Below are 20,851 nucleotides of genomic sequence, written 5' to 3' on the forward strand. Positions count from 1 at the left end.
CGCCAAAAATCACGAGATTGGCTTTAAAATCATGAGATTATGTAAAAATAATAGATGTGGTGCTCTTTTTATTTGCCTTCTGCTTTTTGAGCCTTTAAGGCACACTGGGGTCACATGTTGGAGCTTTGTCCCCAGCCGCGGGGGCTAGAAACTTCATTTTTCTTTAAGAATGAAGGCTGAAATCTGCCCATATTCACTTGACTCCAGGAGCTGGGGCTTTAAGGAAACCAATAATTATCACGAGACTCACGACAAAATCATGAGTGGGCGGCAACACTGCCGTGGTGTAGCCCTTTCAAAGGAAGGCGCAGGCCTGGTCTCAGATATACCGCCCTCACCCCCAGGCTTTGTTTGCAATGGAGAGGCTGCATCAGCCCCCAAATCTCCACGTGTAGCTCCCGCAGCGGCAGGTTCTCTGTGGCCGAGGGTTGCCCGGGTTGGGGCGGAGGTGAGGGGTGGGAGAGAGTAGAGGTTCCCGCGCTGGGCCCTGCACCCTGAGCTGTTCTATTTCAGGCCTCGCTAACGGATTTCCCTTCCATGTGTCTGTGCCTCGGGTCGCCTTCCACAGGCACCAACCCGTCCCGGGCTGGGGATCCTCCACGGGGACGCACGCATCACCTCTGCAAACCCGGGTGCCCCGGCTGCTCCCACAATGATGCCCTACGCAGCAAGCGGAGCAGCCCGGCTTCTCTCCCCCCCGCCTCGCCCCATGCACGGCTCTGGCAATATGGTTACGAACTGCATTCCTTCCTCTTTCCCACACACAGGCAATCAAAGGAGCCAAAGCCACTCGTGATTTTCCCTGTGTGCCCCCCCCCCACTCCCTACCCAATGACTGGAGACGCTATTTTTCACTCTGGTCTTTAATCTGTTGTTACAAAATAAAGCCTCTTTTGTTGGGGGGGCCGAGAGAGCAAAGCTGCTGTGAAAGGAGCCGAGGGTCCTGATTGCTAATTATGCATGGTGCATGTTGATGGCTTGATTGTGTGTCCTGCAGCTGCACAGACAGCAGAGAGCAAGGGAGGGAGGGCGAGAGGAGAGAGGCAGACAAGCTGACGCCAGGCCTTCAACTCTCCCACCCATTTGCAAGTGCTTCTGGTATTGTTTTCAATGGCCTGGCCCCAGCACCTGGGTTCAGCTTGCAAGCACAGCAGGGACCATGTCGGAATCTGGGGGGGACAGCATTTCTGTGCAGAGCAGGAGGGGAGGGGGGGAAGAGTTGGGAGGGGGGGAGGAAAAAGCCCTGTTGGATTAGAGTTGTTAACCCCTTGCTTTGGAAACAGCAAGAGGATCTTGTGGCGGAGGAGGAGATGCAGACACCCCCCCCCCCCCGCACCTAGGCACCCAAACAGCATGGACCAGCATGATCCCGCAGTAGCAGATCAGGGAGCCTTGGTTGAGATCCGGACCCCCGCCGCGCTAGGCGCTGTACGTACATGCAGTGAGGGACTGTCCCTGCCCTAAAGTGCTGACAGTCTAGATAGGCAAAGGGTGGCAAACAGGAAGGATTGTTGTTCCCACTTGTAAAAAGAGGATCTGAGGCCTAGGGAAGGGAAGGGACTTTGCCCAAGGTCACGCAGCAGAGCTGGGAACAGAAGCCAAATCTCTTGATTCTTCGCTTTCAGGGCTAGCTGCCGGGCTGTGGTGTTTTTATGCTGAACTCACCCACCCTTGGAGAGTGTGGGCCTCTGTCCCCGCACGCTGGCTAGTAACTGGTTCGCACAAAAAGATAAGAGTCTACTACAGCTATCAGGCTCCTTAGTTCAAACAGTCTAGATTCTTGCTTTCAGCAGTGTGGGTCTGTTTCAAACCCCAATGCCAGCCCTCACAGAGTTGGTTATGTGTGCACATGGATGTGAATGCAGAGGGGATGCAGGCACAAAGATATACACAAACATCCCTCCACAAATGCACGCGCGCCAAAGACACGTCTGCACACACAGCAGGGCGTGTAGACTGAGAGCTAGTTAAGAACATGTGTGACCTGCACAGAGTCTCATGCACAAATACACATACATCCATGCAGCCCTGTTCATAGGCACGCCCATGCGAATGCGTGTGGTCAAGAACACAGCTGCACACGGAGAAAACATGAAACAAGTGCCGCTTGCATAGAGCGGTGCACTTGCGTGAACATATACGCAAACACACACGCACACAGATGCCAACATGTCCCCACACGAATGCGTTTACAGGCACAGGGCTGCACACAACTGCTCGCTGACAGTGAGACAGTCAGCTAGTGAGGAAGGATGGTTAGGGGACTAGCCCAACATGCTACACCACACTTCCCGTGTGACCATGGGCAAGTCGCTTAGCCTCTCTGTCCCTCTGCTTCCCATTTGTACAATGAGGATAACAGCCCGGCCCTGCTCACAGGGGTGACAATAAACATGCTGAAGACTGTGATGTGCTCAGATCCTAAGGATCCTGTTATTTGTACATATCTATCCCAGAGCGTGTATATGCATTTTTATAGACAGGCCAGCCTTTGATGTGATCTATTCTCCTTTTTCCCTAACTCTTACCCTTGAATCCGTCCCAGATAGAGCGGCAGAGGGGGAGGGAACAAAAAGGAGGTCATTTTGAGTTGTCATGAGCGAGAGTCGTCCTAAGAAATATAGCTGTCAAGAAACAGAAAGTAAGGAAGTGTTTGTTTACTTCTCAGCCAGCTTGTATGGCGGGGGGGGCAAACTTTTTGGCCTGAGGGCCACATCGGGTTTCGGAAAATGTATGGAGGGCCGGTTAGGGGAGGCTGTGCCTCCCCAAACAGTCAGGCGTGGCCTGGCCCCCGCCTTCTATCCGACACCCCCCCCCTCTCCCCCCCCCACCCCCCCCCCCCCCCCCTCCCCTCCCACCCACCCCCCCCCCCCCGCTCCCTGCCCGCTTTACCGCACTGCCTGGAGCACTGGTGGCTGGCGGTGCTACAGCTGTGCTGCCCAGAGCATTGGGACAGGCCGCGGCTCTGCAGCTGCGCTGCCCCAGGAGCTCGCAGCCCCGCCGCCCAGAGCATTGCGCTGGCAGCACAGTGAGCTGAAGCTGCAGGGGAAGGGCCAGAGGCTAGCCTCCCCGGCCAGGAGTTCAGGGGCCGGGCAGGAGGGTCCCGCGGGCCGTACTTTGCCCACCTCTGTTGTATGGTGTCTATAAGTGTCATGGTAGTCAGCGAATGGACACATGGAATCTCTGACAGCTCGTTATGACGTGGGAAGTGGATTTGAGAAAAGTGCATATGGTACCAATCTTCCGAAGAGGGAAGAAGAGTGCTCCTGGCAATTATCATCTGTAAATGGAGCTTCTGTCCTTAGGAAAACAATGGAACAACTATTAGGACAAGTAAAAGAACACTATGCATCTAGGCCAAGATTTGCAAAGGGGGCTAATGCTTTTGGGAGTCTCATCTACTTTTGGGGGGGGGACAACTTGAGATGTGCTGAAAAATGAGGCCCCCTTTAAAGGCGTCTCATGTTGGGCACCTAAAAATTGAGGATTCCCAAATCACGAATGTCTTGGCTCTCCTGGGATAGTTGAACCACCAGCCCGACTTCGTAATAATAATACTTGGCTCTTACGAAGTGTTGTTTTTTTTTTTTTTTAATCAGTAGATCTCAAAGTGTTTTAGAAAGGAGGGCCATATCGTTAGCCTGATTTTACAGAAGGGGAAACTGAGGCATAGAGTGGGTTAAAGCGACTTTAACCAGCCGGCAGCAGAGCATATCTTGAACAAAACTTGCCAGACAAACCTGATTGCCTTTCTTGGACAGATTTACAAAACTAGTAGATGAGGAGAATGCAGCAGATGGGACCTATCTGGATTTTAGTCTGCCATTTGATCCTGTCTCCCACCAAATCTTACTCTTACAATGAATTCAGATGCACTCAGATGGGAACACTGTCGCCGAGACTGAAACCTGGCTGAATGACTATAAGCAAAGGACAATGATAAATGGCAAGGTGTAAAACTGCAGAGAGGTATCTAGGAGGCGGCACAGGAATTGGCGTGAGGTCCTGTTGTTTATCATCTTCATTCAGGATTTGGAAGGAGAGGTTAAACAACACCTTCATGCAGTGTTTCCCAAAGCGTGCTTATATCTCTATCATAAGCCTGTAGCTCTTATGGCTGTGAAGAAAGCCTTGAAAATGTGAAGCTTGTGTTATCCACGCAGCTATTTCTGCCTGTGTTTGCAGAGAGCCTGAAACAATAGCTCTATGGTGTGAATTGCCCCCTTCGTTTCCATGGGTGCTAAGTCCGCTGCCTTTAACGATACTTTAAATGTCCACATTGTTAATTACTATAAGCATGTAAGCAAGGAGAGGGAGTTTTGTATGACGAAGACCTATGCATTCTGCTGTGAGTGACCACTTATATTAGGGAGACCTTTAACACCAGGTAGGAGGGCTGAAAGGGGGTGTAATTGCTTTCATTTTCCTGAAGTGACTCTTTGGATTTCCAAAGCCTGGGAAACGCGGCCTTACTGAAAGCTACAGATGATGCCAAATTGCGAGAAGTTACAAAGGCAAGTGCTTGACAGGGCCCTGGAGAGATGAGAAATGCAGGTGCAGTGTAACAAAATGGGATTCAGCTCTTCATTTTTATTAGGGATTATGTCTATTGCAGTAGCATCTAGGTCCCTTAATTAGGGATCACTGCTCGGTGCTGTACACCCAGATTATTGCTATTATTTTACTTCTGTTTCACAGCACCGAGGAGCTCCAGTCATGGGCTAGGACCCAAATGTGGAAGGTGCTGTACGTTAATATTGCTAGGTGTATTCTAGGAGCCCCAGTCACGGACCAGGGTCCAAGTATGCTAAGCATTGTGTATCATTATTGGTATTTATTAGGTGTATTATGGTAGCACCTAGGCACTCCAGTCACGAACCAGGGTCCAAGTGTACTAAGCACTGTGTATTATTCTTATTGGTATTTATTAGGTGTATTACGGTAGCACCCATAGGCGCCGACTCCGTGGGTGCTCCAGGGCTGGAGCATCCACGGGGAAAAATTGGTGGGTGCTCTGCACCCACCAGCAGCTCCCTGCCCTGCCCCCCTGCCCCAGCTCACCTCCGCCTCCACCTCCTCCACCTCCGTGAGCGCGATGCCACGTCCTGCTTCTCCCCCCTCCCTCCCAGCGCTTGCGCCGCGAAACAGCTGATTCACGCGGCAAGCGCTGGGAGGGAGGGGGGAGGAGGAGGAACGCAGCGCGCTCAGGGAAGAGGCGGGGCCAGGGCGGGGATTTGGGGAGGGATCCAATAGAGGCAGGGAGAGGGCGAAGTCAGGGTGGGGCTGGGGGGCGCAAGCACCCACCGGCGCCAACGAAAGTTGGCGCCTGTGGTAGCACCTAGGAGCCCCAGTTACGGACCAGGGTCCCGCTGTGCTAGGTGCGGTACAAACACAGAACAAAAAGACTGTCCCTGCCCCAGAGAGTTTACACATTAAGATTAGATAAAATGTGACAGGCGAAGAAACAGACAAAGGGGATGGAAAGACGTTAGCTAGCGCAACTCACAGTTTTATCATGAGTCTTGTGCTGTTCGGTGTTTTTCTTAAAGCCCCAGCTTCTGGGGTCATGTGAGACTCTCCCCTTCCAGTTCAAAGAAAAGTCAGATTTTAGCCCTTATAACGGTGGGGAGAAGCCTGAGAACGTGACCCCCTAAAGTCTGAAATACCAGAAAGTAAATAAAAAAACCCCCAATTTTTTTATTATTTTTGAAAAAAATCTCATGATGTTTAAGCCAATCTCATGATTGTCTGAGGCCTGATTCATGGTTTGTGAACCCTTGAGCTGACCTTGCTGCCTAGGGGTGACTGCAGGCAGCAATTGAAAACAGGAGTTTGCAAGGCGATTGTGGCACGGGGGGCTGCAAAGACCTAACAGAACTGAGCAGGTCTGCCCTGTTTTTGCTGGAGGACTGGACAACTGGAGTGGGAGCTTTCCCAGCCCTCTGCTGAAGGGGTGTGTGTGTGGAATCTTTCCCATAGAGTGCCTTTCTCCCTAGTGTTTACCAGGTGTTTGTCAGGCAGGTGTTCAAACAAAAACATCTTTTGAAACAATGGGACTAAAACTCCCCCCCCCTCCCCCATTGTCCAGCCTCTATCCTGTTTGCAGTAGTGCATTCCCATTCATTCTCCAGCCCATCGGCAAGAAGAGAAGAGTCCAGATTTGCCTCTCTAGTGCAAACCTGCAGGACTTTCTTTGAACCCTTAGGGCCTCTATAAAGAAACAAAACTGGGCACAGACCCTTTTTTTCCCCTTTGTGCTTTGCAAATCACCTTTTGCTAACTGGTGGTAGCACAGGGACAGATTTTGGCCAATCCCAATAGTCCTCCTCTTGCATACCACCACCCCTGGACTGCTCCAGAATGGGTATAGAATGGGCAGGGCTGTTGCTCCAGCACCCCTCTGCATTGACCAGCAAGGTGCTGCCTCTGGAACTCTTCCCAGGAGATGGCCCCTATTCCAAGGGGAGGAGTTGTGTACACCTGTCTGATCTGGCCCGTAGACGTTGGAGGTGGAAAAAGGCCTGGGCTGTACGCCATTCCATGGGGAGCACGCTTGTCTTTGCTTGCATAGGCAGGAGCCGGCTCTGCGAGGTGGGACATGATCCTGCCGCGTGAAAGGCACCAAACTGCCTCACGCTGTGCGTCGCTACTTGAGCCTTCAGCATTTCCGCAGCGTCTAAGCTGGGAGTAAGTTGCACGTGAGCTGGCAGCGTAAGAAAAGGCGACTGGATTTCATTAAAGGAGGGGAAAACCTCGAACACAGGGAGCCTGTGTGGTCTAGTGAACCGGGGCCTACTGGGAGTTTGGAGATCTGCATTCTAGTTCCAGATCTGAAAGTGACCGTGGGCAAGTCACTGTGCCTCAGTTTCCCCTTCCACCCTCTCGAGGTTCTATAGACTGGATGCTCTTTGGAGCAGAGACTGTCTCACTATGTGACAGCACTTGGTGCCATGGGACTGAAATCTTGGCTGGAACTGCTAGATGCTCCTGTAACACACCTAGGCCTGGTCTACACTACGAGTTTAGGTCGACTTTAGCCACGTTAAATCGAATTAAGCCTGGACACGTTCACGTAACTGGGAGCTTTGCCACTGAACCACTAGGAGCAGAACTGGCTCCGGAATGAAGTGCACAGTCGTCTGTTTTTCTCTAGCTATGTTTTTCTCCTGTTATGTCCTCCTGGTTTTATTGTCCCTAGCGCTGGATCCCAAGTGCCGCCCCTCTTCCACTGCTTCCCTGGGATTCTCCCCGAGGATTTTACTGCAGGCGACGATACATAGAATTCAACAGAGTCCGGGCTGGGTTTTCCTGGCTGCAGACAGAGAGTGGCTGGTCTGGCAGAGCAAGTGCCAGTTCACTTGCTGGGGACAAGGTCCCCGGCTTTATCGGCCCCGTGAGAAAGGTGGTCTCTTGAATTATTCAGGCCCTTGTCCCTGCTGCTCGCGGATTTCTGGCCTCCGGGGGAAAACATGGCGTCTCGGACGGCGCATAACAGACATCCAGGTTAAAAATCAGCAGTCCTCTGACGCTAGACTAGGCAAAGGTCTGGAGAAGACCATGGGGAGTGATCCTGCGCAGGTCCCAGGTTTGGGCAGCATGAGACTGCACAGGGCTTTCCCCCCCCGCTATCTCCTAGGAACCTCCAATGATAAAATAACAACCCACAGTCAAAAGGCTGGGGCCAGCTGACTGATCAGATCCTGCCTGTCACTTGTTTCTGGGATCAAGACTGTTGTTTGTTTGTTTGTACTGCAGTAGCACCTAGTATCTGCCGCCCTGGGCCAGGGCCCCATGGCGCTAGATGCTGCACAAGCAGAGAACAAGGAGATGGTCCAGCAGAGAACAAGGAGATGGTCCTTGCCCCATAGAACCTACAAGCTAAGCTGGTAGCGGGAAGGAACCTTGAGAGCCCACCTAGTGCAGCCTTCTGCATCTTCGTTATTCTGTTCCATACTGAGTTCCTAGAACTGAGAAACGAGTCTGCTGTGACTTTGAGCCCTGTCCCCTCGCTATCATTTCATCCCCTTCTGGAGACCATCCCTGGCTGATGAAGACATTTCTAAAGAGCAAAGGGACAGACCCTGTGACACTTACTCCCAGAAGGCCTCCCCCTTACTTATGCCAACGCTCCCCGTGAGGTTAGTGTGGCCAGTGAGTAGGTGTCTGGAGGATTAGGCTGTTCTCCAAAAAACCTGCCATGAGGAGGTTACGCATTGTCCCCCCCCACCTTCCTGCAAAACACTTAGGCCCAGATCCACAAAGGTATAGAATTGTAGCACTGGAAGGGACCTCGAGAGGTCATCTAATCCAGCCCCCTGATTTCAAGGCAGGGCTAAGTATTATCTAGACCATCCCTGACAGGTGTTTGTCTAACCTGCTCTTCAAAGTCTCCAATGATGGAGATTCCACAATTTTCCTAGGCAAATTATTCCAGTGCTTCACCACTCTGACAGTTAGGAAGTTATGTCCAACCTAAACCTCCCTTGCTGCAATTTAAGTCCATTGCTTCTTGTCCTAGCCTCGGAGGTTAACGAGAACAATTCTTCTCCCTCTTCCTTGTAACAACCTTTTCTGTACTTGAAAACTGTGATCATGTCCCCTCTCAGTCTTCTCTTCTCCAGGCTAAACAAACCCAATTTTTTCAATCTTCCCTCATGGGTCGTGTTTTCTAGACCTTTAATCATTGTTGTTGCTCTTCTCTGGACTTTCTCCAATTTGTCCACCTCTTTCCTGACATGTGACGCCCAGAACTGGACACAATACTCCAGCTGAGGGCTAATCAGCACAGAGTAGAGCGGAAGAATGACTTCTCCTGTGGGGCTTACAACACTCCTGCTGATACATCCCCGAATGATGTTTGCTTTTCTTGCAACAATGTGACACGGATGGCCCAGGCCTCCTGAGTCTCAGTCCAGTATCCTTTCAGCTAGGCTAGGCTGCCTCTTTTCTAAAGGGAGCCTCAAGCCAGGGCCAGGCTCCCATTCTGCTAGGGCTGTACAGAGAAGGGAGACGGGTCCAGATCATCTACAATCATTTGTAGAGAGGATGAAGGGAGGGGACTGGCTTCGTTTGGAGACAGGCTGGCCACATGGGATGGGATGAGCTCTGCTGGCTGCATTGTGCAGCATCCCTGAGCCAGGTCCTGCTGTCGGTTACACAGTGTGGAGTTACTCCAGATTTACACCCCGGCAGCTGAGAGAAGAATCCATTCCTCTGTGTCCTGTATCCGCAAAACTGGTCAGCACTCGCCAAATGGAGCCTGGTCTGGGTGGACTTGGAGATGCCCCGTGCAAATCATTAGCCGGCAGCGAGCTAAGAATACTCACTCCCCAAGCGCTGTTCTTGGCTTACTCCTTCACTCGTAAACAACCACATTCTCCAAACAAAGGCGGCAAGATGCAACCCTGTCTAAAAAGGAGCTAACTGAAATCAATGGAAGTTAGGAGCCTGCATACCTACATCAGGTCCTGAGTGTGTGTGTGTGTGTGTGTGTGTGTGTGTGTACACACACACACACACACACACTCATCCTGGGTAAATCAGGAGTCACTCCATTTTAGCCAGTGGACCTGATTCTGCTCTCACTCACCCCGGTGTAAATAAGAAGAGAAGCGGGCCCCGTGCCCCTGGATTGTCCGCACCTCCAGTTCTGCTCAGGGCGCAGCATTCCTGTAGGTTGGGGTGCTTGGGGAGGTTAATCCTCTCTCCAAACAATCTGTTCGCTGGGGACCACCTTTGCATTGCCCCAGGCTGGTCTGGCTTTCCCAGTGATGGGGAGACACAGAGCCGGGGGACAGGAGGGCGGGTTGATGTGGCTGTTTGTGGTAGATGGGGACAGGGGAGCCCAGATGCAGAGGGGGCTCTTCTATGTCCTTTGTAAAGTTAAGAGACCGCAGCTGTCCGTTTGTTCACAGCGGCAACTGAAGCTGCCGCCGCTCCCCAAATGGACCACCCCTAAGGGAGAGGAGGTAGATCTGGATGGATGCCCATTCAGTCCTCTGGCCAGCTACAGCCAGGGGTGGTGGCAGCTTGTGTGGCACACAGCCTGATCTGCTGGGAACTAGATCTCCTCCCCCATTCCACACAGGCCACCCGAGCCCAGTTTCCATCACTGCTAACCTGAGCCAGATTCGGAGCGGTGACCTCCAAGTGAAAGGCTGACCCTGTTACCAGCCACCTGAGCCATCCAGGGACCGGCAAATGCTGCCTGGTGCCACAGAGTGTTTACACTGCAGCAGGTTGCAGGGAGGACACCAGCACTAAGAGGCATCAGCTCTTTATCCAAACCCAGTTATCTTTTATCTCATCTGTTTGTTGGCTTCTTGCAAGGTCCACATGTTGTCTGATGACAAAGAAGCCGAGTGGGGGCAAAGCATGGGGGCTGATGGCAGAGGTGATGACAGCAAAGCAGGAAGGGTTTAAGCTAGGATCATAAATCACCAAGAGGGACAGACAGGGCCTGATTCACCTCTCACTCACAGGGACTCCACTGAGGCAAGGAGGGATACGCCAGTGCAGCAAATCGGGCCCAACATTTCCCGATCGTTCGAAAAAGGAACCAGGGGGTGGGGGGCGATGCTTGCCAAACCAAGCCAAGGGCAACCTTTTGCTGTTTCATTCCAATGTATCTCTAGGGAGGAAGCAGGAAGTGAAAGAAGCGTTATGTGGCTTCTTTGGTGTCTGCGTCTCCTGTTAGAGGCAATGTGGTTGAATGGCTAGGACGCCACTCTGGCTCTCCGGAGACTTGGGGTCTGCTCCCAACTGGTCCACTGGCCTGCAGGGTGACCTTGGACAAACCCCTTTGGCTGTCTTGTCTATTTAGATTGTAAGCTCTTTGGGGTAGGGACTGGCTCTCACCACCTGTCTGGATAGCACCATCCTAACACAATGGGACCACACTCTTGGTTGGACTCTCTAGGCGATGTTGGGGTTTGTCATCTGAAGGACATAGGTGGTCACAATACTCTGCTTGCCTATAGCATTTTCCATGCACACTAATATTAGAACATAGGAACGGCCCTACTGGGTCAGACCAAAGGTCCATCTAGCCCAGTATCCTGTCTTCCGACAGTGGCCAGTGCCAGGTGCCCCAGAAGGAATGAACAGAACAGGGAATCATCAAGTGATCCATCCCTTGTCGCCCATTCCCAGCTTCTGGCAAACAGAGGCTAGGGACACCGTCCCTGCCCATCCTGGCTAATAGCCATTGATGGACCTATCCTCCATGAACTTATCTAGTTCCTTTTTGAACCCTGTTATAGCTTTAGCCTTCACAATATCCTCTGGCAAGGAGTTCCACAGGTTGACTGTGAATGTTTGTGAATGAAGACTCTCAGCATCCCTGGGAGTTAGGCCAGTGTTGTTATCCCTGGGGGGAAACTGAGGCACGCGAATGTGTAGTGACACAGCCAGGGTCATGCAGCCAGTCAGTGGTAGGAACAGAACTATTCTTAACTTGGCATCCTATGCATTAACCACTAGGCAAAGCTACTTTGGGGAAGACAAACAGGTTTAGAAACATAAGAAGCCGCCTCCTCCCTGCAATCTCTGGCTCATCTCTTGAACAGAACCTGAACTAAACCTTGCTGTAGGCTCTGAAATGTATGTTGGACTTTCCCTTCCCGCCCTCACAAATATCTCCCATTGTTGTGACTGTCTCTGTACCCTGGGCTATTAGCCACAGGAGTGGACCTAGGAACATAAGAATTCCCAGTGGATCAGTAGCCCCAATATCCTGTCACTGACCATGGCTGGTACCAGATGCTTTAGAGGAAGGTGAGAAATCCACATAGACAGTTTTGCAACCTTCATCCCATAGGGGTAATTCCTTCCTAATGCCAGTTAGTGGTTGGCTTATGCCCTAACATCTGACCGTTTATATCCCTTATAGATATTTATCCTAGTGTGGGTGATGCTCATCTTGCAATAGAATAGGAATCCTCCCCAGCTTTTTCCTTGGCGAAATAACGGAGTCTCAGGAAGTCCCACAGATTAGTCAGACGTTGTATTTGAAAAGCTTCATTTCCTTCAGTTAATTGTGAAGATATTTGACAAACCTCCTGATGAAGGCTGCTCCCATCAGATTTCTAGCCCAATGTGGTAGCTTTTAAATGGTTCATATCGTTCACTTTAAACATCCAGACTGACGGGTGCTAATCCAGACTCAAAACCCTTTGATGTTCACCCGCCACTCGTTTCTGGGAGTGGAACCATCACTATTGTTGTTATTTGTGCTGCAGCAGAACCTCGGAGCCCCCATCACGGACCAGGGCCCCAGTGCGCTAGGTGCTGTACAAACACAGACCAAAAAGATGGTCCCTGCCTCAAACAGCTTCCAATCTAACCTGGTAGCTGCCTATGCTATCCTAGCAATGCAGGGCTGGAAGGGACCTCGAGAGGTCATCTAGTCCAGCTTCTTCCATCTTTATTAAAGTCCGCTGGGACTTTGCTCCATCTCCTCCCATGATTTAATCATTTAAAACAATGGGTAAAGAAGATGAAAGGAGGTGTCTGGCTTACTCTGGAAACGCTACTGAGCTATAGCTATGAAGCTGTGTAATGCTGCGCCGGCTGCATGGTACAGCGTCCCTGAGCCAGGTCCTGCTGTCGGTTACACAGAGTGGCGTTACTCCAGTTTGACACCCCGGCAGCTGAGAGAAGAATCCATTCCTCTGTGTCCTGTGTCCGCAAGACTGGTTATCGCAGCAGCAATCCCAGCACATGGCGCCTGGTCTGGGTGAACTTGGAGATACCCCGTAGAAATCATTAGCCAGCGAGCGAAGAATAATCACTCCCCAAGCGCTGCTCCAGGCTTACTCCTTCAATCTGGTTCTCCAAACAAAGGCCGCAAGAAGCAACAGGGTCTAAACATGAACTAAGTCCCCCTTGGCAAAAAAAGCAAAAGAGACGCTTCTCTTCAGGCTTGATCCAACAATGGAAAAGTTCCCATGGACTGATTTGCCAGTAAGATGAACACTGCGGGGGGGGGGGAAGCACCCATACAGCACCGGCCTGCTGGAGTTGGTCATAGTTTTGGAGCAACTGGTTGAGAAGCCTGGAATTTAAGACACTCCTTCAGTTGGGTTGAACGATTCTAAAGAATCTGAGAACAATTTTGGTTAAAAAACACAGTCGTTTAAGATAGTCGACAGGCCTAACGGAGACTTTTTAATTGATAGTTTCATCCTGTCGCCCTATAGTTAGAGGAAGGAGCAGGCTGTCATGCCAGATACCCTAAATGATGTCAAACAACTTCTTTACAGGGGTAGCATTGTCTGGTAACAGCACAGGGCTGGGTGTCAGACCACCTGGGCTCCTAATTTGCTCTCTGACCATGGGCATTTAGGCCCTGATTTAGCACAATCCATTGCAATTCAGCACAACATGTGCTTCAAGCCTATTGATTTCAACGGGCCATGTGCTTACGTGCTATGCGAAATAGGGATGGGCTTAAGCGTGTGCATAAATGCTTTGCTGAATCGGGACCTTAACGTTTGGGCATAATTACCGAATGTTGCTTGTGTAGCTAGCCTAGCTCCATATGTTATTCCTCCTCTTCCCCTCCCCCCCCCCAACATATTGCATGCCAGTTGTTTTGCCTAGGGTCAGATGGGAAGAGGGTCCCATTTGAGAAGAGAATTCCATAACATATTTAAGAAACCACTGCTTGTTTCTTAACCAGCTGCTCTAATTTTTCCTCTGGCTTTAAAATGATCCATTGATTTTAATAAATTTGGCCCAGATCCACAAGCGCAGACAATTAGAAACAAAAAGTAAATTGGACGTAAGCACAAACTTAAAGTTAAGCATGTGCTTAAATGCCTTCCCGAATCAGGGCTCAAGTGAGCTTGCCTAGCGAGCTGGTTTTTTTCTCTTAGCTCTTGTTTTGATTGTGAATAAGGGGACAGAAGTGAAGGTCCCAAAAGATTTGGGACAAGATTTGAGCCAGCCCTTGTCCAGAAAGTGAATCCAGATGACCACTGTGGAAGAACTGTCTTCTTTGTAATTTTCTTGGGCATATATCTCTGTTCCTCCTCCTCTCTTCTGTTCTAAATCACTTTCATGGATGCAACGCTGCCAGGAATCCTGAAGATGCCGGAGCCCTGAGAAAATCCCCCAAAGCCCGAGTCCCTCTCCAACAGCTTGAGGTTAGGTTGGTATGATAAACTAAATGCAACTCCCATCCCCGTCTTCCAATCATCAGTCCTATCCTCACTTCCATTCTCCCACCCCAAAATATCATATTCTGGGAGCCAGAAGTCTTACTCTATTTCATATCCTGCCACCTCTGTTTTTTTTTTGTTCTGTTTTTAAAGGTTTGAGCTTAACAGAACTTCTCATGGGCACATTTGGCAGCAATTTATTTGAGAAATTCCTAGAGAGAAGCAAGCCACAGAAAAATCCCCCGAGTTGCAGAACTGATGCAAATTACAATATATGTAGCAACCAATAACCAGTAAAAGGGACTTCAGGGAAGGGTTGAGGATGGGGTACATTGCCTGGCGGAGAAGTTAGTGAACATTTAGAGGTGGAGAACAGAGAGTTTGGGAGGGGATGATAGCTATTCCCTGACTTTCCCCCTTTACAAATGACTCCAGGTGAATCAAAGAGCCGAGGAGGCGAACACCAGTCCGTGTTGGGAGCTTTATGGGACTTGTTCTGAAAAGTTTGCTCTCGGGGCATAGCACTGTACTGAAGCAACCAATTTTTGTTAATAAAACACACACCGTGTGGGCCATTCTCGACATGAAATCACTGCACTCCAGAGCTTTCGGGGGGGAGCAGGGGGGACTACTGCTCTGAGCCAAAAAAACTGACTTCATGACTCCCCAACTGGCCTAAACTGTAAGTGATAATAATATTCTGATTCTTGGCTTTCAATGGGAATCAGTTCCCAGAAAAGGCCAGAAATGATCCAGCCCCACCAAATTGTAGTTAAAAAAAAAAAAAAGGGGGGGGGGGGGAAGCAACAGCCTCATGGAGAAATGTTTGCACGTTCCCAGAATCGAAGCTAATTTTGCTACTCAAGGTTCTATTCCCCCAGCGAGGCCACGCCCCTTCGAACGTTAAAGCGCCTCCCCGGCCTCTCATTGGCTGGGCTGCGAGGTTCCAGTTCGGTGGCTATGGCGGCGGAAAGGTTGCCTTGGCCACGCATCCCTGTGTGAATGCATGACGTTCGCAAGGCTGGCGCCAGGCTGTCTGGAGCGGAGAGTTAGATCAACACAGCTGGAGGGAGAGGGCCACAGCTGGGCAAAGGGAGCAGATTCCTCAACAAAAAATAGGATTGTGAGAAAAGTTCTTAAACAAAAACAGTTCAAACAAAAGCCTTAATGACATCCTTTCATAAAAATAAAAAATGCAAGGAGGACTGGGGGGGCGGGGGGGTAGGGAGCAAGAGTGGGAACAGAAAGTTCAGGGATGCTCCGGGGCTGCCTGTCCAAACAGCCAAACATGTTGCACACAGAGAATCTTTGCCACACCAAAAAAAAAAAAAGTTATTTGAAAAATCAGCCTTGGGGATATTCCAATGCAATCGCTCAGTTTCTGGAAGGAGAAAAAAATAGGGTTAAAGATGGAATGTTTGCGGGGGGGTTAATGAGAAAAAAACACAGGGATGGGGGGGCAGGGCTGGGAAACATATTTTGGGAGGCGCTAGGAGGGATGGTGACTTGCAAGAGTGCTAAAAAAAATTCAAAACTTAACATTAAAAAAAAAAAAGATGGGGGGGGACGACGGGACAGCCTTTGGATAGTCCAGGCCAATAACCCAGATTCTGAAAAATAGGTTAAAGATGATTATTTTTCTTTAAAAACAAACAAAAACCCACTGCCCCATCAAGTTCAGGTTTATTCTCCAGCTGCCACAATTTGAGTGAAGATTTCCCAACAAATTTGGAGTGAGGGTTGAAAGTATCTCATTGCAATGTATTTCCTCAGGGAGAGAGGATTTTTTTTAAAGGCCTTAAAATTAATCCAAAATTAGGGAGTCTCCATACTCTCAAAGGAGTGAGAATTGGCAAGGTCAGAGGAATATAGAAGGGTGAGGGAGGAGGAGAAAATAGTGGGGTTACCAAAAACTATCTACTTTAAAAAAATAACTACTTTTTTTTATAAAGATTTAGTAATGTGCAATCTAAGGTTTTGAAGGAATGAATAATTTAAATAGCTTTTCCATTACACTAAGCAACCCCCCCCAAAAAAATAAATATATATTAAAAAAAAACCATTGTGACATGCAGACTGCTTAAAAACATGGAAATTGACCATGGTTAGAGTTGTATACCCAAGGGGGTTGGGGAAGTGATTTTTTCCAAGCCTGGCTAAATGTGAAAGCAGAAGAGAGAAAAGCAAAAAAAAAAAAAACCAAAAACAACACTTATGTTTTGTTTTTTTGGAAAAAAATACACACAACCTAGGTTTTAGGCAGATCTGGAGTAAATTGTACTTGTGGGCAGGCATAATTTACTCCAGGTGCCGTGGCCTCCCCCAGAGCCCCTGAAATAAGACAGTTTAAGAAGTAGTATTAACAGAAATAGCAAGCGAGGGATTTGGGGAACCAGTAATGGGCTGGGGGGAAATTAAATGGCCTACACCATTGTCATGGGCCATAAAGTATTCTTTCCAGCGCAGTTGCCCACTCAGAAATAATCAAAACACATTCCAAAATAAAGAGCCGGCCCTTGGAAAAATCTCCAGGCTTGGGATCAATAATTTATATCACACAGCCCATTTGAGATTGATTTTTAAAATCCAGTTAAAATGTAAAGAGAACTTTTTATACCCGCTCCTCAGCCCCTTCGCCCCCCTTCCACCAAAACTCTCTGATTCGACTCTCTCATTGACTTCAGTGGAGTTAGTCTGGATTTACACTCAAATGTGAGTGGGAATAAGGCCCCAAGCGAATTGGATCTTGTTTACACCCCAAAAGTGGGACCCATCCATAAAGTTTGTCCTTTTAGTTAAACCGATATAAGCATGTCAATTGAGTGTTTTACCCTGGTCCTGTTGTTTCAAATAAAATAAACCCATACTTATATATATTCCTCCCCCCCCAAATGTTTCTGCAGTCAGAGTTGCTGACCCAAATCTGTTTTCTCCACGGTAACCTCAGCTTTACCGCAATTACTTTTTTTTTTCTTTCTGGTCACAAGATAATTCCTGACGGCAGAAAGTCTGGAGGTCATATGAGCAGCAAATTGAGGAACAAGGCGCCACTAATTTCTTACAAGATCCCCCTTAAAAAAAAAAAAAACCCGAAAAAAATTCTCTGCTGTGAGGGGATTTATGGCTTTTGTGGGTTCTGAAGTTTTAGGGGCTGCAGCCTGGGAAGGGGCTTTGCAAACATGCACTTTGAAAGCGGGGTTTGTCTTTTCCAGCCCAAGTTTTTTTTTTTTGCTTTAAAGGGGACGGGATTAAAAACGATGCAAGGGAGAAGAACTATACTTTGAATTTTAAATCGTTTTACTTGAGTTAAAAAAAACGGGGGGGGGGCAGGAGAGCTAGGCCCGCCCCGTTTGTAATCAGAGCTTCCTCATTCCTTTCATGTCCTCTGCTCTTTGGTGTCAGCCCAAGCCAATGGAAACCTGCTTTGCCATTTAACCAGCTTGTAAATGCTCAATGCAACATTGCCACCGACTGTCACCAGAGAGGGAGACGGGGGAGGGGGCGGGGCCAGCGGCGCGGCTCGTTTGCATAGAAAGGGGCGGGGCCGGAGCGCCTGGCGTATAAAAGGCCAGAGGGGGCGAGCCGCCGGCAGCCCGTTGCACGGAGGAGTTGGGGTTTGCACGTCGGGGATTGCACCGCGAGAGAGACGTGCAAAGCAGCCAGCCGGGGGCGGGGGGGATCTGCCAGCCGGAGACACCCACCCAGCGCTGCCAGCCCAGCCCGGACCATGAAAGCCATCAGCCCGGTGCGGTCCGTCAGGAGCTGCTACGAAGCCGTGTGCTGCCTGTCGGACCAGAGCCTGGCCATCGCCCGGGGCAGCCCCGGCAAGAGCCCGGCGCTGGAGGAGCCCATGAGCCTGCTCTACGACATGAACGATTGCTACTCCAAGCTGCGCGAGCTGGTGCCGGGCATCCCGCAGGGCACGAAGCTGAGCCAGGTGGAGATCCTGCAGCACGTCATCGACTACATCTTCGACCTGCAGATCGTGCTGGAGGAGCAGGCGAAGGGCCAGGACACGGCCGCCGAGACCGCCCTCCTCTCCCTGACGGTAAGCACGGGGCCCCGGCTTAGAATCATAGAATCTCAGGGTTGGAAGGGACCTCAGGAGGTATCTAGTCCAACCCCCTGCTCAAAGCAGGACCAATCCCCAACTAAATCCCCAAATGGCCCCCTCAAGGATTGAACTCACAACCCTGGGTTTAGCAGGCCAATGCTCAAACCACTGAGCTATCCCTCCCCCCCCCGGGAAAAGCCCCCACCACACCACGTCCCCCTTATTTACCTATTTCCCTTCTCTCTGCAGGCCTCTGAACTGTGCTCGAAAGACGAGCGACGTTTGTGCCATTAATGTCTCTTCCCCCTCCCTCCACCAGGTAAGACATGGACCACGCGCGTTCTGGTCAGTTTCCATCCCCAGCCCCCTTCTCTGTCCCCCCCGGGCATTCGCGTGAGTGGCTTCAAACTAAGCCGGGGGGGGGGATGATTTGAAACTGCCCCCCTTCGTGCAATCCGCGCCGCTGGTGCGCTGTGCATCTCTCGCGTCCCTGCCCTGGCGATTGACTGGTTTTTTTTTAACCAGCCACTGTAGTGGAATGAGAGCTGTAGCCATTGTCCGTTCTTGTGCCGGCGATGCGGCCTCTTTCCATCTCCTGCAAATGGAGTCCTCCTGTCCGTTCTTTCTATAGCGAACTCTGCAGCTGCTTAAACAGCCCTGTTGAAATTAGTAGAATCAAGAGGCTTTTTTTTTTTTTAAAGGGGGAAAAACATGTTTTCAGGCAGGAAGGCACCGCCAAACATGTGTCCCTCCCTTCTAATCTGTGTAATTTTAGATCCATCTGTAGAGAGTTAGAAACAGAAGGGCTAGTCTTTTTTTCTTTTTTTCTTCTTCTTGGTGCCAATTAGCAAACATCCAGCATGAGTGTTGGTTCCTGATTCCTTATCAGTTGGAGGTAAATAGAAGTTTCCTCTCTCTGGCGCCAGGATGTCTAGTGCAGACCTGCCTCTGATCTGCTCTGAATAACTGACATGTCTCTTTCTCTCTCATCCCCCGCCCCCCTCCCCTCTACCCCATTCAGACTGCAGGTGTGGGATCACAACGCTTGGCTCTCTCCAAGGGAGGAGGAGAAGAGACCTTGACTTGGAAAGGATCAGACTTCAACCCTATGCATCCAATAATGGAGGGACCTCAGCCTTTATCTTCCAGATATTGTGTCTGTGGAGCATGTGGCACAAGGCATTGGATGCTTGGCTGGTTTTTCAGTACTGTTTCCGCTTCCCCACTCTGCTTCTCTTGCCTGAAAATAAATCTCAACAGGCCAGGAAAGACTTTGATTCTGCCCCCTCCCTCCCCCAACTAAATGGATCCGAACTCTTGACTATTTGAATTTAACCGCCTCATTGCACAAGGGCAAGAAATGCTGGGAACTCCTGACTCCTTGAGCATCATCTGCACTGTAAGATCAGTGTTTTATGTTCTCGAAATCCCAAGTGTGCTAGACTGGCTCCCCAGTCATTATATAGATCTCTTTAAAACGTGGCTGGCTATAAAGGAGACCACAACATGCTTTAAAAAGACTTGCAGAGATGCAGTTGTATGTATATTTTGGATTATAGTGTGATATAAAAAAAAAAAAAAACTTAAAGGGGGCTGGGTAGAGGGTAATACCAACAAGAATTTCAAAACAGCTGTTCTGGGGCTGTGGCCTCATGTTTATTGTTGAACTCTATAATAGAGTATAACGTTTGTACCTTTTTTGCAGGAAGGTGAATTTCTGCGATCATGCATTGTACTTGCTTTATAAACTTTTTATAAAAGTTAAAAGTTTTTACATAATAAAATTTTAAGTTTGGTTTTTTTGAATAATCCTTCCCTTGCCCCAAAATTCTGAAAGTCACATCAGGGTTACTTCCTTGAAACTTGAAATTCGCTTTGGGGAGAGAAGTAACTTTACAAAAAGCAATTGCAATAAAATTGATCCATATTGAGTTCCCACTTCACGCTGTCTGTGAGAGGAATGACACAAGATGAGCTATATTACTTGAATCAAGTTGAATTTGCAGTTCAATAATTTTATACTAATAGTACTATTATGGCTTAAAATGTCAAATCATGGATCCTAGTAAGAATCAACCTTGTTACTTACTTACTATTTTAACTTTAACCTCTCTTTTGCAGAACAGGACTGTTAGGTAAGATGGGCCTGACCCCTACCAGTGTGAGTGCCATGTCAGAGTTTGAGTTGACGGTGATTTGGGGCATAAGGTGGCCATGGACAAGAGTATTTCCTACTGCTCTTACTACTTCTGTGGGTGTGATGTGTGGGGTTGTTTTTGGTTTTTTCCCCGCCCCCTCTTCTGGGCTCAGTAGCATAATAGCTGATGGTATCCACAATGTTATAGAAGGCCTTGAAATGGCTTATGGACCTTTGCTTTGCAGACAGTCCTCTGTGTGGGTATGCAAAAGAAGCATAACTGGGCAAACCTTTTTAAAGGAATTTTTATTTGACCTAATGGGCCAGTCCTGGTCTGGATTTAGACCAACACCAAAATCCAGAACCTTTAGCACTCTTTTGCACAGCATGCAGGTAAATGAGGGCTGGGTAAAAAAATACAATTAAAGGCTTAGAGATGATGGGTCAGTGTTACGATCAGTTTCTAGTAGAAACCCCACCACCTTTTTTCTTATTAAA

At 49.3% G+C, this 20,851-nt stretch overlaps 1 protein-coding gene across 1 annotated transcript; it reads left to right on the forward strand.

Annotated features, from left to right (window-relative positions):
• Positions 1-17,765: 17,765 nt before the first annotated feature.
• On the forward strand, positions 17,766-20,014 carry ID3 (inhibitor of DNA binding 3, HLH protein). Its single transcript, XM_029912680.1, has 2 exons — positions 17,766-18,210; positions 18,466-20,014. The coding sequence occupies exons 1-2, from the start codon at positions 17,890-17,892 to the stop codon at positions 18,508-18,510; spliced, it is 366 nt and encodes a 121-aa protein (XP_029768540.1). The 5' UTR covers positions 17,766-17,889; the 3' UTR covers positions 18,511-20,014.
• The last annotated feature ends 837 nt before the right edge of the window (positions 20,015-20,851 follow it).

Source organism: Terrapene carolina, unplaced genomic scaffold, assembly GCF_002925995.2.
Source record: "Terrapene carolina triunguis isolate 2854851 unplaced genomic scaffold, T_m_triunguis-2.0 Scaffold236, whole genome shotgun sequence".
Lineage (NCBI taxonomy): Eukaryota > Metazoa > Chordata > Testudines > Emydidae > Terrapene > Terrapene triunguis.